The following is an 18,718-nucleotide window of genomic DNA, read 5'->3' on the forward strand; positions in this document are numbered from 1 at the left end:
TCCAGCATATTGAAACATATTTATTCAACGAAAAGATAAAATACAAACCTTTGGAAATATTACTAGAAGTGTAAAATATTACGTATTACAAATTCAGACTCCACTATTTGCATGTTTGGTGGGTAGTCGTACATTCTTACGGGTTTAGCCATAGCTCTCCATGTTGTCCTCCACATTGGAAAATTTTACAGTTCTTCTGCAGCAAAGGTTTAGCATCTCCAATGACGTTCTTCGTCCTTGAGCGCTTGTCATTCACCTGCATAGCAGGGCCTTTGGCAGGGCTGTGTCTCTGATAATGTTAGGATCCAGTTCAGCAGCTCGAGTGTTTTCAGATAACCTCCACATTCCACCTTTGTTGGGGCTTATTTGGGTCAAGTGAGTTCAGAATTAATTGGTTTTTGTCATAGTGATGGCCCCCTGAAAGAGAGAGATGCTTTCTAATTAATATTTTTTATATATTTTTTAAATATTATAATTCTGGGTGGTTAAGCTTATTATATAGCAATGTTAATATTTTATTTTTCACAAAACAACACATCTTATTTCAGTGACAGTTTGTTCACTAGCACAATTTAGTCCACAAGGTGTCACTAATTGACAGCGTTCCAGGCTAAGCCCCAGGATGTAAATACCTACAAGAGTAGGTACCAGATGACTCTTCCTATATTTATGTTGGTAACACTGGATTGTTGAACACTGTAGTGTTGTGGAGGATTATGAATTCCTCTTGTGTTTAAGTGAGCCTGAGAAAATAGTATATTTGATAATAATTTTAGGATATTCTGTAAGATCTTTGAGCTAGGTGATAAGATTTGACTATAACATGAACATGATGTGTATGGGAGTTTATAGGACCCTAAAGTATTATACAGCCTTGAAATACTCAAATGGGATTGTGACAGCTTTCTGACACTTGGTTCCTCAGTGGCAATCTTATCTCCGCTAGCAGCTAGTAGTACTGACTACTGTAGTGGTAATAAATGCCATACCAGATTTCTATGCTCACCTTTGACTTCCAGGACCAGATTGGGGGAGGGGGTGTAGCAGATAAAGCCCTCAGGGGTGATACTCCAGAGATGGAAGTGGTTGTCTGGCTCTGGTGTGAGACCCACACGGCTTCCCGCCATGGTCAGACTACCACTGGGACTGAGGCAGCACTCCTCCAGCAGCTGGAAGCACACATAGTGGAGTCGATTATTTTCTCCATTGACATTTAGAAGAGTAAAGAGAACACATGGTCATTGAGTTTACAGTGGATTTACTGAACAGTGTGTGGTATGAGATGGGAGGTTAGTGCTTAAAAATAGAGCTGTGTTTGAACTTTATCAGTGGAAGACTGAGGATTGATGGAAGGCAGTGAGAACTCCTGAGGCCCAAGTCTGTGGTACTAAAATCCATCTTGAGTCTTGAGTGTTTCTGTCTTGACCTGCTTTGGACCTGGTCTGGAATCTGATTACCGTAGGTCTTGGTATTTAGTATGATTAAGATGAAATGAACTACAGATACTTCTGCTGTAAATAAGGCTCAATCATTACTTATTTATAGAACTATTCACAGGAAAAACTCTCCCCGACCTCTGGTGCTGATTAGTAACATGATGGTGGTGCTGTACCTTGCAGTGCAGATGTCCATTCTGGTAGAACCAGATCTGCTCGAGTCCATCCGTCTCCTCGGTTTCTTGTATCCGCAGCAGTTTGACCTCATCTAAATCGCCGGTCACTGACATCATGAGCCCTGTGTGCCTGTTCCTTACACGGAAGTGCACTTGTTTCTACTCGGAAAATACACACAACAAAGAAATAATGAAGAAAAGATGTAGCCATTGTAGTCAGTTGCAGGAACAGACAGTAGATCAAGGTAGATGTACATGTACAAAATATTTATAAGCGTAAAAATAAATGATTAGGCCTATTTACACTTTTGTGGCTTACAGAAGTTCTCATGCAGAAAACTGAAAGCTTTGTGGCCATTGCGGAGCATCAGTATTTACCTGTATAAGAGGGCGCAAGGACCCAATTTTTTGCCAGTCGCTGAACTTGCGCCAGTCGAGAATCTCACCAGGTTTCAACAAAATCTGAGCACCGCGATAGTTGATTCCCTCATACAATACCCACCTTGTTAGTAAAGAAAAGACAAAAACACAGTCAAGTTTTACATATTCATCATGTACAATCAAACCGACACAGGATAAATACTGTTCACAACAGTGTTTCTTATATAGAGGATTTCAACTTGTATGTTGTATTCATGTATAATATTTTTATTTTAATAGTTGGCGAGAGTATATTGTTGAAAGTAAGGCATGAAGCTCGGAAGTTAAATGCCTTTCATATTTTTCTTCATTTCGTTTCTCTTCCTCCTTATATAATGATTGGTTCCAGTAAAATCATGCTGCTATTTTGGCAATGAGTTAACAGCCACCGAAAAGCATGCTGAGTAAATAAAAAATGAAACGGGTACAAATAGTTCAGTGATTTAAAACATTTCTGAAACGATCTAAATTTTAATTGTTCTGATGCCGTAAACCCAGGGTATCTAACTTGTGATGCTGATAGGAATAATTTTTTTTTTTTTTGACTTGACGTAGTTGTATTTTTGAGTTCTCTCCTCCGTGCAGCACCTTTGCCAAAGATAATCTACGAAAATGTGCTGAGCTTCGCGACTGTCCAATTTTGCTGTGACACTAGGTGTTTTAACTCAATAGCTCTGTTCTTTGGCTTATTGCCCGTCTCTCCTGCAGTAGGAATTTGCCACTCTGGAGACAGCTCTGGCTCTCTGTGGGCCCTTTATTTCCTCCGCATGGGCTCACACCTACAGTCTGAATCTCACACATCAGCAGCAGGTTTTTATCATTGCTCCATCTGTCAGCACTGTCATACTGTAATATGGATAATAATATGTGCCGACCCTGCTCTCAGCATTGGATAAATCTGAATCTGTGAAACATCATGCCCGACTGCACGGGCCCAAACTGCTTCACGTACATAGTCTTTAACAAAAAATAACTTCAGGAAGCTATCTTCACTGCCTTGTCACGCTAACAGAACTGGATTAAATACTGTTCTTACAAATGTAAGTACCTGCAGCCAGTTCAAAAGAACATTAAGATAATTATTTGAACAGACAACTTTGATTTTAATTAATTTATTATCTCTAAATCTTTCATCTTTAAGCTTAGGTACCTTGCTTTGTCTGTTGAGATTTATCTGCTTTAACATCTGACTTTGTGAGTTATTGTTACAGTAGTGGCAGACATAAAGGGTGTGGTTTGGCGCATGCAAAGAACTATGCACTGGATGCCAGAGAGCTTAAAGAAATATTTGACGTGTAAACTTGGCAGTTGCTAACTTTGGAATTTGAAAGTTGATTCTAAAGAAACTAAAAGACAGCAACAGGGGACACTGAAGGACATGTTGCCTGTGATAAATAAAAGGTATTATTCTGTTTCATGTGTTCTATATCACTGTGGGTTCTGTCTATTACAAACACACACAGGGGGCAGTTAGTTACTCACGCAAAGAGGAGAACTTGGTGACTTATGTTCTTACACAGCAAGTTACGCTGCACTTGTAATGTACTCACATGCCTCCTTCCACTAGCACAGACTGGAGTCTGCTACAGCCTCCAGCCAGCTGAAGGTTGACTGATCCGTCTGTCAGAACTACCCTCTTCCCCCGCAGACCGCAGCGCTCAAAAAGAGTGATAGAAGGCAGCGAGAACTCCTGCCAAGCGAGAGAGAGAGAGGAGAAGAAGAAAGTACATTAAGGAAAGAAGTGGGTGGAGGGATTCAGGTTACGCTGGTTGAAAGTCAGGTTACCCTGGAAACTGGCCACACTCCCACCTTTGTGCAACCTGGCATTTTCGCCCTCTGCTAACTAACACATGGGTTGTTTTCTTAAGCGACACTCATGTTGTGGGCCAGTAGTAGTGACTCATTAGGCTCCTTCCACATGATACAGGTTTGGTATATCTTCTTGTGTTGAATGTTGTTTGCCAGTAACAGTGATGCTTATAGAATTTTGGCCAGAATATCTTGTGAAATTATTTTGTGAAATCATGCTTATTCTCTCTTTAACTCATTGTTTTAAATGTATATAAAGCACTCTGTACTGCATTACATTTTCAAAAAGAACATCCTGGTCTGCTGTTTGATCCCGGGCAGGTAGTGAACAGTACAGTGAGGTTATCGAGACAACAGAAAACAGCTGCCTGCTGCTGCTGGAAACAATGCTAATGAGAGCGGTGAGCAGTGAACAATGAACTGAAAGATGCTATAATGCCAAAGGGAGATGCAGAGTTAGGTGAGTTCTCTGTGAGTTTGTAACTACAATAGGTCCCTTTCCACATGATATATAGTCATTTGATCTATTCTTAAAATAAAAATATCAGCTTTAAATAGCTTTTAATGTATTGTGCCTCCCTACCTTTAGAACAGTCTGGCAGTTTGAGTGAAAAATCCTTGAAAACATAATCTCCAAATTCAAGGGTGTTAAAAAGGAAGCTGATGTCAAAGTGTCAGAAGAATTTAAAAAATAGAAAACAACTTACAAAGCCAACAGTCTGTAGTGACAGAATGGATGAGCTCGTGTTAGCACAGCCCATTGCTCTCAGATCCGGGTAGTTCCCCACTTCTAACACATACATCCTGCCCGTGAAGTCCTGGCCCTCAAATGCCAGCCAGCTGAAAGTCATTTGCATCAGTACACATAAACAGATATACAAACACATACATCAGATTATGGACTGATGAGGAATAATGTTAGCCATTGAAAAGTATTTGATTAATGTACAGTAGGTTTCTGGTTTTAGAATGTTTGATATGCTAGATTATTTATGCTTGAAGATGAACGGCACACCGTGGTCTGTGGTCTCATATGCACAAAGCTAAGCAATATATTAAATGAATATGGATGCGGCATCATAAAAAATGTAAGACGTAGAGAATATCACAAGCTGCTGCCGTATGGGACATTTTTTATTAAGTGGAGCAGTGACAGCCTGCAGCAGATCCTGAGTCCCACAGATACTTTTGTAAAATGAGCCCTATGCAGCCTTAGTTGTATCAGATCACCATTGGGAAATTCGAAAAGGCCTATTCCTAAAATCTGCTTTTGCAGTATGGGGCAGTACTTCAAATACCGATGATTCATCTTCAGCTCTGTGGTGTGCAGTATTACTCACCTGCCAGCCAGAACCCTACAAGAGGCCACAGAGAAGTTGTCCTGCAGGGAGGCCACATTGTCCTCCAGCGTAAGGACAGCGCCTTGAAAACCCGGATCAGAGAAAAGCTGCACCTGAGGCACACAGCACACAACAATAAGCCTGAGTCATCCACCCTGAGTCACTCACACACTTCATCAGATAAAACAGGCAATATCTCAGCAAGATTAGATGTATTTTTTCAATCTTTTCACTCGCCTACCTTAAACTTGGCAGAGTTCTCAAAATCGTCCTGAAATGAAAGAACATCTTAATGAGTCTCATTTACATGCACTGAGCCACAGAAGAAGGTAATTAAAAAATGGCTTTATTTGCATATTTCTGTCTTATATGTAAACTCCACAGCAGTGGTTCATTTGCGTAGGTGGGAAAGACAATGACAAAATAATAATTTTTTCTTTGCTTTATAACTAAAACCAAATTATTAACTGTGTTAATGATCTTGGATTTATTGCATTTTTCCTCTCAACTTTAGAGACAAAGGCTTGTAAGTAACTTCTGAGTGTAGCTTCGACTGTGCAGTGGACTTTCCATGAAATCTATGTCTGTTTGCCATCATCTGGTTTCAGGCTGAAGCAGCTTCGTGATGACTCACCTTTGTGATCTAAGATGTTTTCACTTCCAGTCTTATGACAAGTATTTTCCTCTCTTACCCTGGGCCGATTGATTTACTCTTGTTTTGCCTGTGTCTTGTGCTCCCAGAGATAATTTACTGTATAAGGGTTTGCCTGCAAGTGATTTCTCCTCTCCATCTTAAATTTTGATTTGGTCACAAGCATGAATATCGTGACTGGTCACATGCAGTGAAAACACATGGTTAGACAAACTGGGACTATTTGGGGAAGTGAGAATACAGCTAGCCCTTCAATATTACAAAATTGACAATTGTTATTCATGGAAAGCTAAAAATTACAATTAATGTGATTACCTGAAGCACAAGTGAACATACTGGCTTTTGCAGTGATTGAACATCAAATGTCACAGTTACACTACCATTTATCTAATAACTGGTCATTTTTTCCACCAGGGCAAAACAGCAAGTTGTCATAATTTTCTCTGAGTCACTCATCTTACCAGCATGACAGGCATCACTGAGGCAACTCTGGGCTGCAGCGCACCCCAGTCCTCTGGGCTCCCATACAGGCCTTTCTCCAGGAGGTAGGACTCACCACAAAAGCCTGGCTCTTCAAACACTACCCAGCTAAGAAAGAAAACAGAGGAGGAGGAGCTTATTTACCCTTCCATTTTCAGAACTGTGTTTTCTCCATTTTCATGTTATTTTAATTAGTGGAGAAACACAGCCTCTGATGCACCGACTTCTGTCAAAGTGTTATTCATTTGTAATGTATGTCAACAATTTTTGGTCAGAGTCCAGGTTGATAATGGCCTCCCACATTATGCTATGTCAGCAGTTATGTATTGTATGCGCTCCCTTGGCAAATGTGGCGTGTCTTGGGTCGCTGTGCGAGTTTGTGTTGTTGTGGGTGGCTCGGTTATTTCTGCTCCTCATACAGACAGGGGCTGTGTTGTTTGCATATGTGGGCCTCTGTGTGTGTCCTGACATGTGCGACAACAATTCAGAAATGCTAAAACAACACACTGGGCCAAACGGAGACTCAGAGGGACGGCAGCACAACATGGGCGAGGCTGTGTAATCTAATAACAGGGTAGCAGCGCGGCAAGAATAACCCTTAAATGTTGTGAGAGTCCTGCCTCCTAAAGAGGGACGAAACGTTCCACTCCACATTATTCATCATTTTGCGAGTTTCTCCCTTGGGTAGCAGCAATCAACATTACATGTTCTGCATTTCATTATTCTGATTTGCCTCTGGTTTTGTTTACTTCTACATTTTTTTAGCTGATCATAGCATAAAGAAACAGAAATAGAAACAGCCAGGGTACACAGCTACTATTCGGATTTTCTACTTTTGCAGTGTGTAATAAGACAGATGATGAGACAAAACCCTTAACAAGAACACAGCGTCCAAACTTTAATGACACTACTTGTAAACTGCGTCCAGGCACTGAGAAACTCTTCCTCCACATCCTGCACTAATATCACATTTATTCTCACTGCAAAAAGAGTGTGAGACAGCATGCTCCAAGACCAGCTTACACTGAGAGGAAGTCAGGAGTGGCAGACTAAACATTAGTGAACTAGGTAATCTGTCTCGACCTGTCAGTATGGGTGCGGCACCCTCACTGCTACACACCTGAGCTGCAAAGAACGGCACAAGACTTCACTGGAATTGTCACCACAACTGATTATCAGGTTGAAGCACGGGGCTGAATTTTAAAGCGTGTATAGTGCTGTGAGCTGTCATCTGTCAGTAGTAGCAGGACAGGTAGGGAAGCATACTTCAGGAGAAATATACCTTAAGTCTTGCAGTGGAAGGACAGCTGAAGAGTTCCAATGGACAAATCTGAACCAAATTACTTTAGCAGAGGGAATACTAACACTGTGAACTACCCTAACCTTGTATTTCCCATTACAGCTCATGCAGCAGTGAAGGCTACAAGGATGAATATAATTACTTACACGCCACCGATGACATCAATAGACTGTGTCTTCATGCCGTAGCCTGTGTCATCCATGTTAATAACAGGCACCGTGAGGTCAATGTTCACTCCCAGCTTGCCAAAATCTCTGTCGGTGAACATTTTGAGGTGTGGAGACAGGAAATCCTGTAACAGGAACAAAGTCATCTGATGAAAATCTGATGAGCATCACACCAAGCTACACTACAAATGAACAAACATCTGAGCAATTGGAAAAAAGTCAACACGCTCCAGGGCAGCGGTTCTCAGCCTTTGTTTCGTCATGATTCCTTTGGAAGCAGAAAGTCAGAATCTGTTAATCTTAAAGATGTGATTTGATTGTTTGAATAAACTTTATCGACATGAACCTTGTGAGTGTCAAAGAACTAGTTTCTTTGTCCTTCCCACATGAATCAGGTTCATTTAACATCTGATACACTTTTTCTCACATCTGCGACTCCCTGTTATCTCTCAATTCTCAAAGAACCACTGCCCCTGACAAGTAAATCAGTTTACCCAATATTTCCACCATGACAAGAGTAAAATTTTTTGTGTGAACACAGAAGATTTTCCTTTTTCTGATATAAATTCCAACCTTCACAAACACGTGGTGGTCAAACCTTAATTTAAACATCACACCACATTTACTACTCCTCACATACTGGCATACAGTGAGTTGATGCAGTGTGGTACTCACAGCCAGTATTGGTCGCAGTGACAGGAGCTGTCCTGAGCCTCCCCAGTCGCTGCAGTCCAGGTACTCTCCTTCCTCCAGGATGTGCTGTTGGCCCTCAAACCCAGGCTGGCTGTAGCCCACCCACCTGGAACAAGAAAGGTGCAGAGACATTGCTGGTTCGATATGGATTTGTAAATCAGGACTGCATGACATAACCTCAAAATCATCATCTGGCGGCCAAGTTAGTCCTGAATAAACTTTGCCTCAAGCCAAGATTGCCACCTAACTTGATCCTGTGCAAGCAAAGAGAAAGAACGATGGTGCAACAGAAGTAAAAACTCACAGTCCTCCAATGATCTTTAAAGAACCCACAGACTTCAGTGTCTTTGAGTTGAGATTTGCACTGTCTGTGGCAACGTCTCCTTCACTCTCACAAAAGCTGAACACATCACTGTCGATCTCCAAACAGGAGCCCTCAAAGCCAGGCTTTTCATACACCACAGCCTATAACAGAGAAAGGACATCACTCACATTGGCTGTGTAAACAAACTGGCGTGAAATTCAGATATAAATTTTTTTATCTTTCCATATTTTTGCTCAAACACTGCTTGCATTTTTTATTAACAGAATGACACTCAGTGACATTGACTGTCAGTTACATAAATAAACAAAAGACTATTCTGGTAGAAAGATGACACTTTTGAGTAATGTTTTGTTTCTTGATGAATGGGGAGCACTTCCAATAATGAAGTGAAAAACACATCCTCATCTTGTGAGCACATTATAAATTTGTGCACTTTAGTGCTTTTCTCTTTGTACAAATGTTGAATCCCAGTACAATGCTTTGTGTCTAAAAAATGCTCTTTATCTTTAATCCTGTGGTCTGAAAACATCTGCTGCCAAAACACACTGTGGTGACACTGGAAATTCCTTGACATCTCTCTATTTTTGGCTTGAAATAAGATAAACACAACTGAACAGAAAAATGGGCCAAAGAATGGAAAACACAATGTCAGGAGGCCGCTTATAAAACATGTTTTTCCTCAGTATAATAAACACAGTCCATTATCTGGTTGCTTTATAATTCCTATATTTAACATAACATTGCTTATATTAAATTAATAATACTCAATTGAAGAAAAATAAAACTGTAAACTCTTCAGGGTGGAGAGGACAGCACATACCTTGACTTCATTCGGATTCTCCACTTTGATACCACCCTGAAACAGAGACATCATCATCAGCAACCATTTCTTTCTCTAATTAAATGTACACTGAAAAAACAATTATAGTAATAAGTTCTATTTTCTTGGAACTGAAGACAATTTTGTTGAACAGTGACAGGGAGCAGAGAAAAATGAACAGAACACACATAACATGCTGATCTGAACGTCTGTTCCTGTGGGTAACTAACTGCTGTAACTAATTGCAGCTAATTTCCACATTGACTGCCTCTGTACTGGGAGCCACGCTGAGGCTATTCACAAAGAAAACTGTGATAACAAAGCCACAAAAGTGAAGTACTTTTGACTGAATACCTATACCAGATTATCAATCCTGCGACTGTGGTAAATTTTGATATATTTAACTGAATAAGTGAATATTTTAACTTGCTGGTGGTCATGGGATCACCAGGGTTGATCCTCTATGAACCATTAATGTCTGGAAATCCATCCAATAGTTCCTGAGATTTTCTAGTCATAGTTGCTAGCATGGATGAAAATAACTTATCACCCTTTTGAACTATCCTCTGCAGTGTACCTAAGCTGTTGCACAGAAACACGCACCATTTTTAGTGGTCTGAGAGATCCCACAAAGGGTGATGGAAAGCCCCAGGTCTCAGGAAAAGGGTACACCCCTGTCTCCAGTACAGCTAGCAAACCCTGGAACCCTGGGTCACTGAACACCAGCCACCTGGAGGATGGAGGAACACCCACATCACATGTTAATTAAGCAGTAAGTCAGAAGGTCTCTCTACATTATACCTAACTATGGTTCTTGGTGGTTTTAAAATCACTGTGAGTCGTATCATGACTTTGCATGGCTAATAAACAAATGTTATAAAAAGAACAAACTCAGTGATGTCTGTGAAGATTCATGGTCATCCAGGTCAAGGTATTTCTAAGTGCTATATTCGTATAGCACTTAGAAATACTCACTGATATTTGTTTTCCACAAGGAAATCTGCAGCCACTGTGTCCTTCACAACTCAGACAAGTATAATTGATGATTTCTGCTCAGTACATTAAGCATTATAGGTCAAGGCTGTGTTTTAATTGGGTATTTTCTATCTATCTTAGACATGAGTCATGAACAAAAAGCTGAGAACAAAAGTTATTTGTTTTATAATAAAACACCTTGGGAATGGCATGCTTCAGTTCAAAGCATTTTTCTGCGTGGGCAGCCTTTGATGGAACTATTCCCCCACCTCTGATATTTCAAGCCATTATGAGGCGCAACACAATGCCTCATACCAATCACCACATGTGTGCCTCTGTCAGAAAAAACAAACACAGCTCATTCAGTCAGTGCTGAGGAAGCGATACCAAGAAATTATGCCAACATTATGGTGGGGAAAGAGAACTCAAGCGAGCTAGGTTACAGTCAATGATATAGTTAGTTTGTCAGACACAAAATTGCTTTTTACATCTGCTGAACAGTTGCTCCACTTGTTGCAGAGCAAATGCCATAAGAAGGAGCTGCTGAGACAGAATTATTTGTAACTCAGCAAAGAAGAACAGGCAGCTGACAGCAGTGTGCTGAAAATTTAGTTGAGAGGTTTAGAAATGTTGAAACAATCTTCAAAATGTTGTTTCTACCAAAGGTGCCAAGGCAAACCTACAAAAATAGCTGCGGGAAAAAGGTCTACTGTCATTAACTTCCTCAGGGGAAGGGCACAAAATGTCCTGAATGCCTTCCCCTCTCACATGGAAAAACATTCTCCCTTTTGCCAAATTCCCTCCACACCTCTGTCTGTTTCTCACTATCCATCTAGTCTCCACCTCTTCACGTTTTCCAAGTGCCCCCGCACCCACTCTCTCCCTCTTTTCTGACATGCAACAGCAGGACAAAAATTCCTGAGTAGGGAAATGAGTGAGTCAAACCAGAGACATACACTGAGGAACGTAGTAATGATTATTATCTCCCCCACCTATTTGTCAAAGCCAAACACTGAGAGCATCCCATTAAACAGACTGCTCCACATTGAACACAGCAGGCAAGATTTTCAAAGACTACTCTTCTAGTAGGTCTGGCTGTCATTAGCAATACAAAAATCATTGCAGAGAACTGGGATTGTCTCATTACTTGCACTTTACATTTTGCTGCTGCAAAGCAAAGACACAACTTCTTAATTCTTCAGTGCCTAAATGTATTGTATTTCAAATAAAATCTAATCTCCAGGTAACTACCTTTCTGCCGCTCTGATCAATCACGATAAGTAGACCATGTGTCTTGCTAATGATTTGATTCTGTCTGTTCATTACTTTAATGCATGCTTTACCAGAGGTCAATCACAAAGATCTCAATGATTGGTTTTGCTGCAACAGCCATACTTACACCCCAGAGTGCACTTGAATTGAAGCAGTGCTCAGTGGGATGCCAAATGAGCCCGTCTCTATTGTGTCGTAGTGGTAAGGTGTTACTCTTCCGTGGCCCTCTGGTTCAGTAAACAGATCAATGTGGGGTATGCTGTAATCCTACAGGGAGGTGGAAACAAACACATCAATTATCAGTACTGGCCCATACCAGTCCTTAAATCATTCCTTGCAATGAAACCTAAGGCTTTAACTAGCTGAGTGTTATTCTTTTCTGTTCTGGGGCGAATCTGGACTGAATATCAATAAAGCAATATGCCTTATTAACTACATTTCAGAAGGCCATGTGAGGTGGTGATGATGATAGATATTGACATACTGAAGGCAAGATAAGGAGGAAGTATTTGACCAGTGAACTCACCCAGACAGCAAGTCGAATAGAGCCAATTGTCATTGGTCGGTTGTTGTTTGATTCTGTCTCCAAACCAGGCTCCGCCCACATATTTGTCAATTCTATTCCCCCCTCCTCCAAGGCGATTGAGCGTCCCTGGAAGTCGGGCTTCTCGTAGAGCACCCAGCTGTAGTGACAACAAAAATGTATAGAATCATATCACAGAAACACATGACTGTTGAAAATGGACCAATTAACCAGCTTATCTCATTTGGTTAATCTGTACAAAAATGGAAGTGTAACACTGCAGCATGTCACTGTTTCCCCCTTCTCATGACTAGCCCCTAAGGGGGCTTTTCTCTGAACCATTTTTGTTATGTTTAGAACTCTTTCATGGACATTTTCAGAGTCTTGTTTAGTTTGTTTTGTTAGTAGTTCCTGTTTTATTTTGAAATCATTGCCCTTGTGTATCTTGTCTTGTTCTACTTCCTGTCTTTGTCTTGTCTGCCCCGCCCTAATTGGTTTCACCTGTTGCCCACTGCCTAGTGTATTTAAGTCTTGTCGTTTCCCTGTGTTCTTGTCAGTTAGTTTTTGTCTCTTGCCCTTGGCTCAAGTCTTTTGCTTTGTCTTTTGCTTCTCATCTTGCCTCTCGTCATCGTGTCCCATCGTGTCAGGTTGTGTATTTGTTACTTTGTTTCTTGTTTGGTTTTAGCTCCTTGTTCCGTGTTTCTCCTCGCTAAGAGTGATTTTGCGTTTGCATTTTGTATTTTTGTTTTTATGCCTTTTCCCCCTTTATGGGTGATCCTTATTTGAAACTTTGTGAGAGTACAAACCATTTATTTTCGATTACGTCTGTGGGGTCGTGCGTTTGGGTCCAAGTCCTTTATGACTTGGACCCCTTTATGCTGACACCCCTTTATGCTAAGCTAAGCTGTCTGAGACCATGTTCCCATTCTCTTGAATGGGAAAGTGACACTAATTTTATCTACACTTCAGTATACGTTCCATCTGAATATTGTTACTTACCATCCTCTAACAACCTTCACGGATATGACAGGTGAAAACTGCAGAGACGTAGCATCTGCTACATCCCTGTAAATCTCATACGCTTGGCCACTGAACTCAGTTTTCTCAAACAACACCATCTGTGTAGAGACATGAGAAGCAGTGTCAAAAAAGCCTCAGCACATTAGCCATGAAAAGAAATAATAAATGTAAAAGCTCATTACATGTGTACACCATCACATTAAATCATGATTCACAAAGTGCTGAGAAGGACCTAATAGCATGGCACTCCCACGGTTCTCTTTTATGCCACGGTAAAAACATATTTATTTCTAAAAAGCGTGTACAGACACAGTTTCGTAAAACCATCAGGTCATACTGTTAATGTAATGCATCACTTTAAAATAAAAGTAACATTTTAGTTTGCAGGCCAACAGAGTATTAAATGTATGACTAATAAACTACAAAAACTGGGTGCTCTGGAGACTGTAGTGAGTAGCATTGTCTTACTTTGATTCCAAAGCCTCATTGAAAACTCTAAAATCTGCAGGCAAGAAACTGAAAATGTTGAGTGTCGTGGGAGTATCTCTCTTTTCTGCAACTACTACTAATTAAGTTCTACAACAATGAAGCACCACAAGATTCGCACTGCGTTGGCAGCAGTATATTCTGTGATTGTAATCACATCCAGCTGAGAACTTGTGCTACACTGTTTTTTTAATTCTTTGTTTACCCCCAAGAACAGCATATGAAAAGCAGATGTTTCCACAGAACAGAGAGATGTCTGTACAGATTCCTCTCTCACATCTTGTTTCTGTTCTAAGCGGGCAAAGTTGTGCCTACTGTACCTTTCCAGGGCGCTTGTGAAATTCTTTGGCAGCTCTTGTCTGGAATGCAAAAACACAAGACTGTCATTCTGAGAAAGACTGCGGTGCATGGCAAACATCTATAAAATGCTAGTGAAGTTCATCTGCATTTTTTTGTGCAGCTGCTCTGTTTCTATTGAATGCCCTGACCTTTCAGTTTACTTCGAGGGACTTAGTGGCTCCATGGAGGCTACACTGATTTACATTTGTATTCAAGCATCACACTGCTAAGCAGTGCCAGCATACCCAGCAGGAAAAAAAATGTTAATACAACATCCTCGCACAACAGGCAACTTGCGAGTTTAGAGCTACAAATGTCAGCAAAAGCAAAATTAAAGAAGTTCAAGTTGTTCCAGTGTTAGTGTGGATAGAGGAGCTTCCCTGTATGCAAATAGGTTTAAAAAAGCATGTACTCCAAACAGATGCACAGATTTAAGTTGTGATCCTAAACTATTAGTGATTCTTTAATAATGTGTACATTTCCCACTTACATGATTAGTAAGTATCTCCTGTGGCTGAGCCGGGGGCTGCACAGGGAGTGTTGGATGTGTTGTTGAAGGAATCCCAGGGAAACACTGAGGCACAGCATCAGGAAGCACCAGACCTGGCTTTACAGCAAGGTCTGCTTCACCTCCGGGAACCAGAGTTGTCATTTTCCCAATAACCTAATAAACATAAAACCACCGGGCATGTATAAGAGTTGTTCATTGTGATTTGCTACTCATGAAATGTTCTGTGATGACTTTCATTTAGAAACATGTTACAGCAGAGAATAACAGCACCTCCATTAGACAGTTTATACATTCCGACTGTTGATGTAATTGGTCTACTTTGATTTAGTTCAACTTGTCTGTTTTTCCGAAAGGTAGTTTTGCCTGCGAAAATAACGTACAAAAAACTAACCTTTGTATTGACTTGCTCTTGTCCTTGTGTGCTTTGCACTGCTTTTGCTGGTTCTCGGGGGAGGTACTTCTCTAAATAGTCCGGCAGCTTAATGTCGTTAAATGAAGGAAGTGGAGGACCTGAGTCACTGACCACAGCCTCCACAGCCGGAGTTTCCTCTCTGTCGTTCAGGGCAGAGCTCTGCTTCTCCAGTGTGTCTTTAACTGGAGCTGTGGCTGTTGGGCTTGCTGGGGGTGGCTGGGATAAAGGTGGAGGGCTTAGCCGGAGGGCTTTGCTAGGTGACACATCACCAGAGCTGGTGCCTTCTGCCTGTGTTTGAACTCCATTCCTCTTCCCTCTAAAGCTGGAGGAGAGACCGCTGAGAACACAGCTCCCCTCCAAGCGAGACTTCACCTTGATCTTATCGTCCTTCTCCTCCTTGATGTCAACCTCATCCTTGACTGGGGTTTTATCCCTGACCCGAGAATCAGTGTCGAAGCTACTGAGCAGCATGCTTCTATCAGCCAAACTAGCCCTTGCAGGCTTCAGGTTAGATTTAGTCTCTGTGCTCTGGAGTTTGGCTAGGAGACTCGGGGTTGTGTCTAAGGTGAACTTATTCTTCTTCCTCAAGCCAAACTTAAACTCCTCAGGGTCAAATGTCTTCTCAAAGTGGTCCTCCTTGATAGCCGGCATGGCAAAGGGGGGCTGAGGTGGCCGAAGTTGGTTGTGTTTACGTGGTGGGAGGGAGAAAGGCGCACAAAGTTTCTTGATTTTCTCAATGAAATTGTCATCATCGAGTTCACCAGAAGTGTCCAGAAGATTGCTCTCACTCCCGGATGAGCTTAGTTTGGGTTCTGGGGCTTTAAGTTTCCGTTTCGGAAAGTCCACATCCAGCCAGCTAGAGGGGGCGTCCTGCCGTTTTGCAGAATCATCTTTGCTTAGCCCCAGTGGCAATTGGAACTTCTTCATGGATGAACGCTGGATTGAGTCTGGGATCAGTTTATTGGCCTCTGGGGACGTGGGTGCTTTTGGAGTTTGACTTGGCTTATTACTGACCGGTTCCTTTCTGACCGTGAGGAGTTGTGGCTGTGCAGAAATGTCGCCATTGGCAACGGGTGGAAGTGCATCCACTGTTTTCTCAGCAGTCTTCTCTATGACATTAGCTGTGGATTTAGAAGTATTGCTATCAGAAGGGCTAGGAGACAGTCCCATTATGTCTTCTGAGATTTTGTCTTCTGAGGGCACTGTTATGAAAGCTGAACCTTTTTTCCCATCATCCTGCCCTGCTCCTTGGCTGCTTGCAGATTTAGAGACAGGAGAAGGCTCTTTAAGAGATGATTCTTTCTCTGCCATATTGTCAGTCTGTGCAGTTATCAGTGCTGGACTGTCATTAGTTGCTTTTACAGTCACTTCCTCAGCTACTGTAGTTGCTTTGGTAATAGGCTTTGAGCTGGAGAGCTCAGCATCATTAGCTCCATGTGTATGTGAGTCATCGGGTGAATTCTCCATTTTTTCCACTGATACAGAATTAGGCTGTGGTTCTGCTGCAATCACCACTGTCTCAGTTTCTGTTCCAGAGCTTTCTGTAGACATTGTCCGCAACTCAAGAGGCACATTTGTTGTCGTCTCTCCCTTTGAAGGCCCTTTATCACTCTCAGCCCGACTCACAGCCTCATTAGTCTGGGTGACAGCACAAATAGCAGCTTTTTCTGGATGTGTAGTCGCCGTCTGACTGACATGTTGTGTTTGTGCAGAGAGGTCCTCTGATGATCCGCTGGGCTTTTCTGAAGACTGAGAGGTCGATTCTGGTTGGTTGGCTTCTGGATTTGTTGTGTCTTTAATGTGCTTTGTCTCCTCTTTTCTTTCTGCATTTTTTCTTTGATCATCTTTAGCAACACTTCCCTCTGTCCCTGAGATACCTTGTCCACTGTCTGAAACCTTGCCATTTGTGGTATTTTTATCTGAATGCAGGAGCTGCTGTGGTTTTTCTTTGCCTTTCTTCTCCATCTGATTTGTTTTTTCACTCCCTGGCTTTTCCAGTTTCTCCACATCCTTACTCTCAACTAGATTTAGCAGTTCTGTGTCCTTGTTTTGAGGTTGCAATTTTTGCACTTTGTCTTTTTTGCAGGGCTGCCTTTCCTTTCCTTTACTTTTTGATTCGGGTTGCACTGACAATTCTTTATCTAATGTGGGGCGTTCAATGGGTGACTCCTGCTCCACAAAAGGAGTCTTCACTGAAGGAGCAGCAGGTGAGGGGCAGGACGCTGAAGTTTCTCTGTTGTCCTTCGAGGCTTCTTCTCTCTCCTCTGTGAACACCAGGCTGTGTCCCCCTGCCTTTTCCTCCTTTTGGGATAAAATAACAGGATCCTGGTCAATGGGCCTCTTTGTTCCACTGTTACAAGCAGCAGTATCAGGTTCATCTTTGTTGACAGATGGCTCAGGCAATCCCTCCTGAATGTTAACTGGTTTGTCAATATTGTCCTTTTTAAATGAGGAATCTAACTGTTTCTTCTGTTTTTCTGACACATCCAATTCCCTTTTTAAAGTCTTCTCCTTGCTATTAGACTGTTTTTCTGATGTATTTCCTTGGGCTTTATCAGATGAAAATGAGACTTTGTCTGTGAGCTGTTTGGATGCAGAGACAATCTCCACTGTATCATCCACCCGCTCTTGTTTTATAGCAGTGACCTCTGGCTTACTTGTAGGTTTGTTTTCACTATTTAGGCTGATGGGACTGGTAGGCTCTTTATTTTTCCTTCTCTTAGAGCGGGAGCCTGTCCTGCTAGGGCCTTTGGACTGTGGACTAATGTTACTAGTAATTTCAGAGCCACCTGTTCCTTTAGCTGGGACGTCTGATTCAACGCTGTTAGGTTTCGTACCCTGATCTGCTACGTTCAAGGCCACTGTGTCTGTTGTTTTGGAGTCTGTCGGTTGTTCTTTTGGAGTGGAAATCTTTACCCCTACCGCAGCGGTATCTTGTCCATCTGGTTTTAATGTTATCTCTGACATTGCTGTTGTTTGTGTCTGCTCTTTAGTATCCAGTTTACCCTGACTGTCCAGTTCTGGCAACTCAGATGCAGCAACTGCCACAGACAATGTGGATTTTTGCGACATTCCTGTCATGGCTGGCTTTTGAGGCAGTGTTGGCTTAGCCTCTGATTTAGATGCTTTTGTAAAGTTCCTTACTCGCTCCTTAATCGTCATCGCTTTCTCCCCCACAGGTGACGCAGAGCTGGATCTGTTTGACCTGCCGTAACGTTCGACTGATCTTGACCTCTGGTCTGACAACTCAAAATCTGCCTTCAGCCTCTCAGTGGTTTTCCTGGCTGGAGAGACATCAGCACTTCTCGGGGTTTGGAAGGTCTTCTTGTGGGCCCCCACCGCCTGCTCAAAGAGGCTGATTTTATCTGCAATCCGGCCAAGGACTGGTTTAGGCTCCTCATCGCGTTTCTTCAAGTCTTGTGGTCTGTGTATGATAAGGGGTAAAGTTCAAACATTTTTTAAAGAATATCTTTTTTTGTAAAAATTTAAACATGTAAAGTCAATTTTAACTCACGTATTATACACCTGCCTCAATATACATCATGCTGTCTGCCAGAGACAT

General features: G+C 41.8%; 1 protein-coding gene and 1 long non-coding RNA gene across 4 annotated transcripts in view; one reads left to right on the forward strand and one right to left on the reverse strand.

Moving 5' to 3' along the window:
* The window catches only part of LOC121199958 (beta/gamma crystallin domain-containing protein 1-like), a 23,134-nt gene continuing 4,416 nt past the window's right edge, over nt 1-18,718 (reverse strand). For 2 of the 3 annotated variants that reach the window (XM_041064982.1, XM_041064981.1), the window contains 20 exons: nt 15,136-18,580; nt 14,724-14,897; nt 14,215-14,253; nt 13,388-13,506; nt 12,392-12,548; nt 11,993-12,132; nt 10,222-10,348; nt 9,619-9,654; nt 8,778-8,938; nt 8,456-8,579; nt 7,760-7,905; nt 6,295-6,421; nt 5,423-5,452; nt 5,182-5,294; nt 4,549-4,681; nt 3,583-3,722; nt 1,991-2,114; nt 1,613-1,771; nt 1,007-1,169; nt 1-417 (listed from right to left, as the gene is read on the reverse strand). In XM_041064982.1, coding sequence (XP_040920916.1) covers nt 329-417; nt 1,007-1,169; nt 1,613-1,771; nt 1,991-2,114; nt 3,583-3,722; nt 4,549-4,681; nt 5,182-5,294; nt 5,423-5,452; nt 6,295-6,421; nt 7,760-7,905; nt 8,456-8,579; nt 8,778-8,938; nt 9,619-9,654; nt 10,222-10,348; nt 11,993-12,132; nt 12,392-12,548; nt 13,388-13,506; nt 14,215-14,253; nt 14,724-14,897; nt 15,136-18,580 — 5,746 coding nt within the window. In that variant the 3' untranslated portion in view covers nt 1-328. The other variant, XM_041064983.1, reaches the window with a different exon arrangement.
* LOC121199962 overlaps nt 18,462-18,718 on the forward strand; it is a 16,935-nt gene continuing 16,678 nt past the window's right edge. The window contains exon 1 of the long non-coding RNA XR_005896480.1: nt 18,462-18,596. This is a non-coding gene — a long non-coding RNA (uncharacterized LOC121199962). The remainder of the gene's footprint in view (nt 18,597-18,718) is intronic.

This window comes from Toxotes jaculatrix, chromosome 19 (genome assembly GCF_017976425.1).
Source record: "Toxotes jaculatrix isolate fToxJac2 chromosome 19, fToxJac2.pri, whole genome shotgun sequence".
NCBI classification, from domain to species: Eukaryota; Metazoa; Chordata; class Actinopteri; family Toxotidae; genus Toxotes; species Toxotes jaculatrix.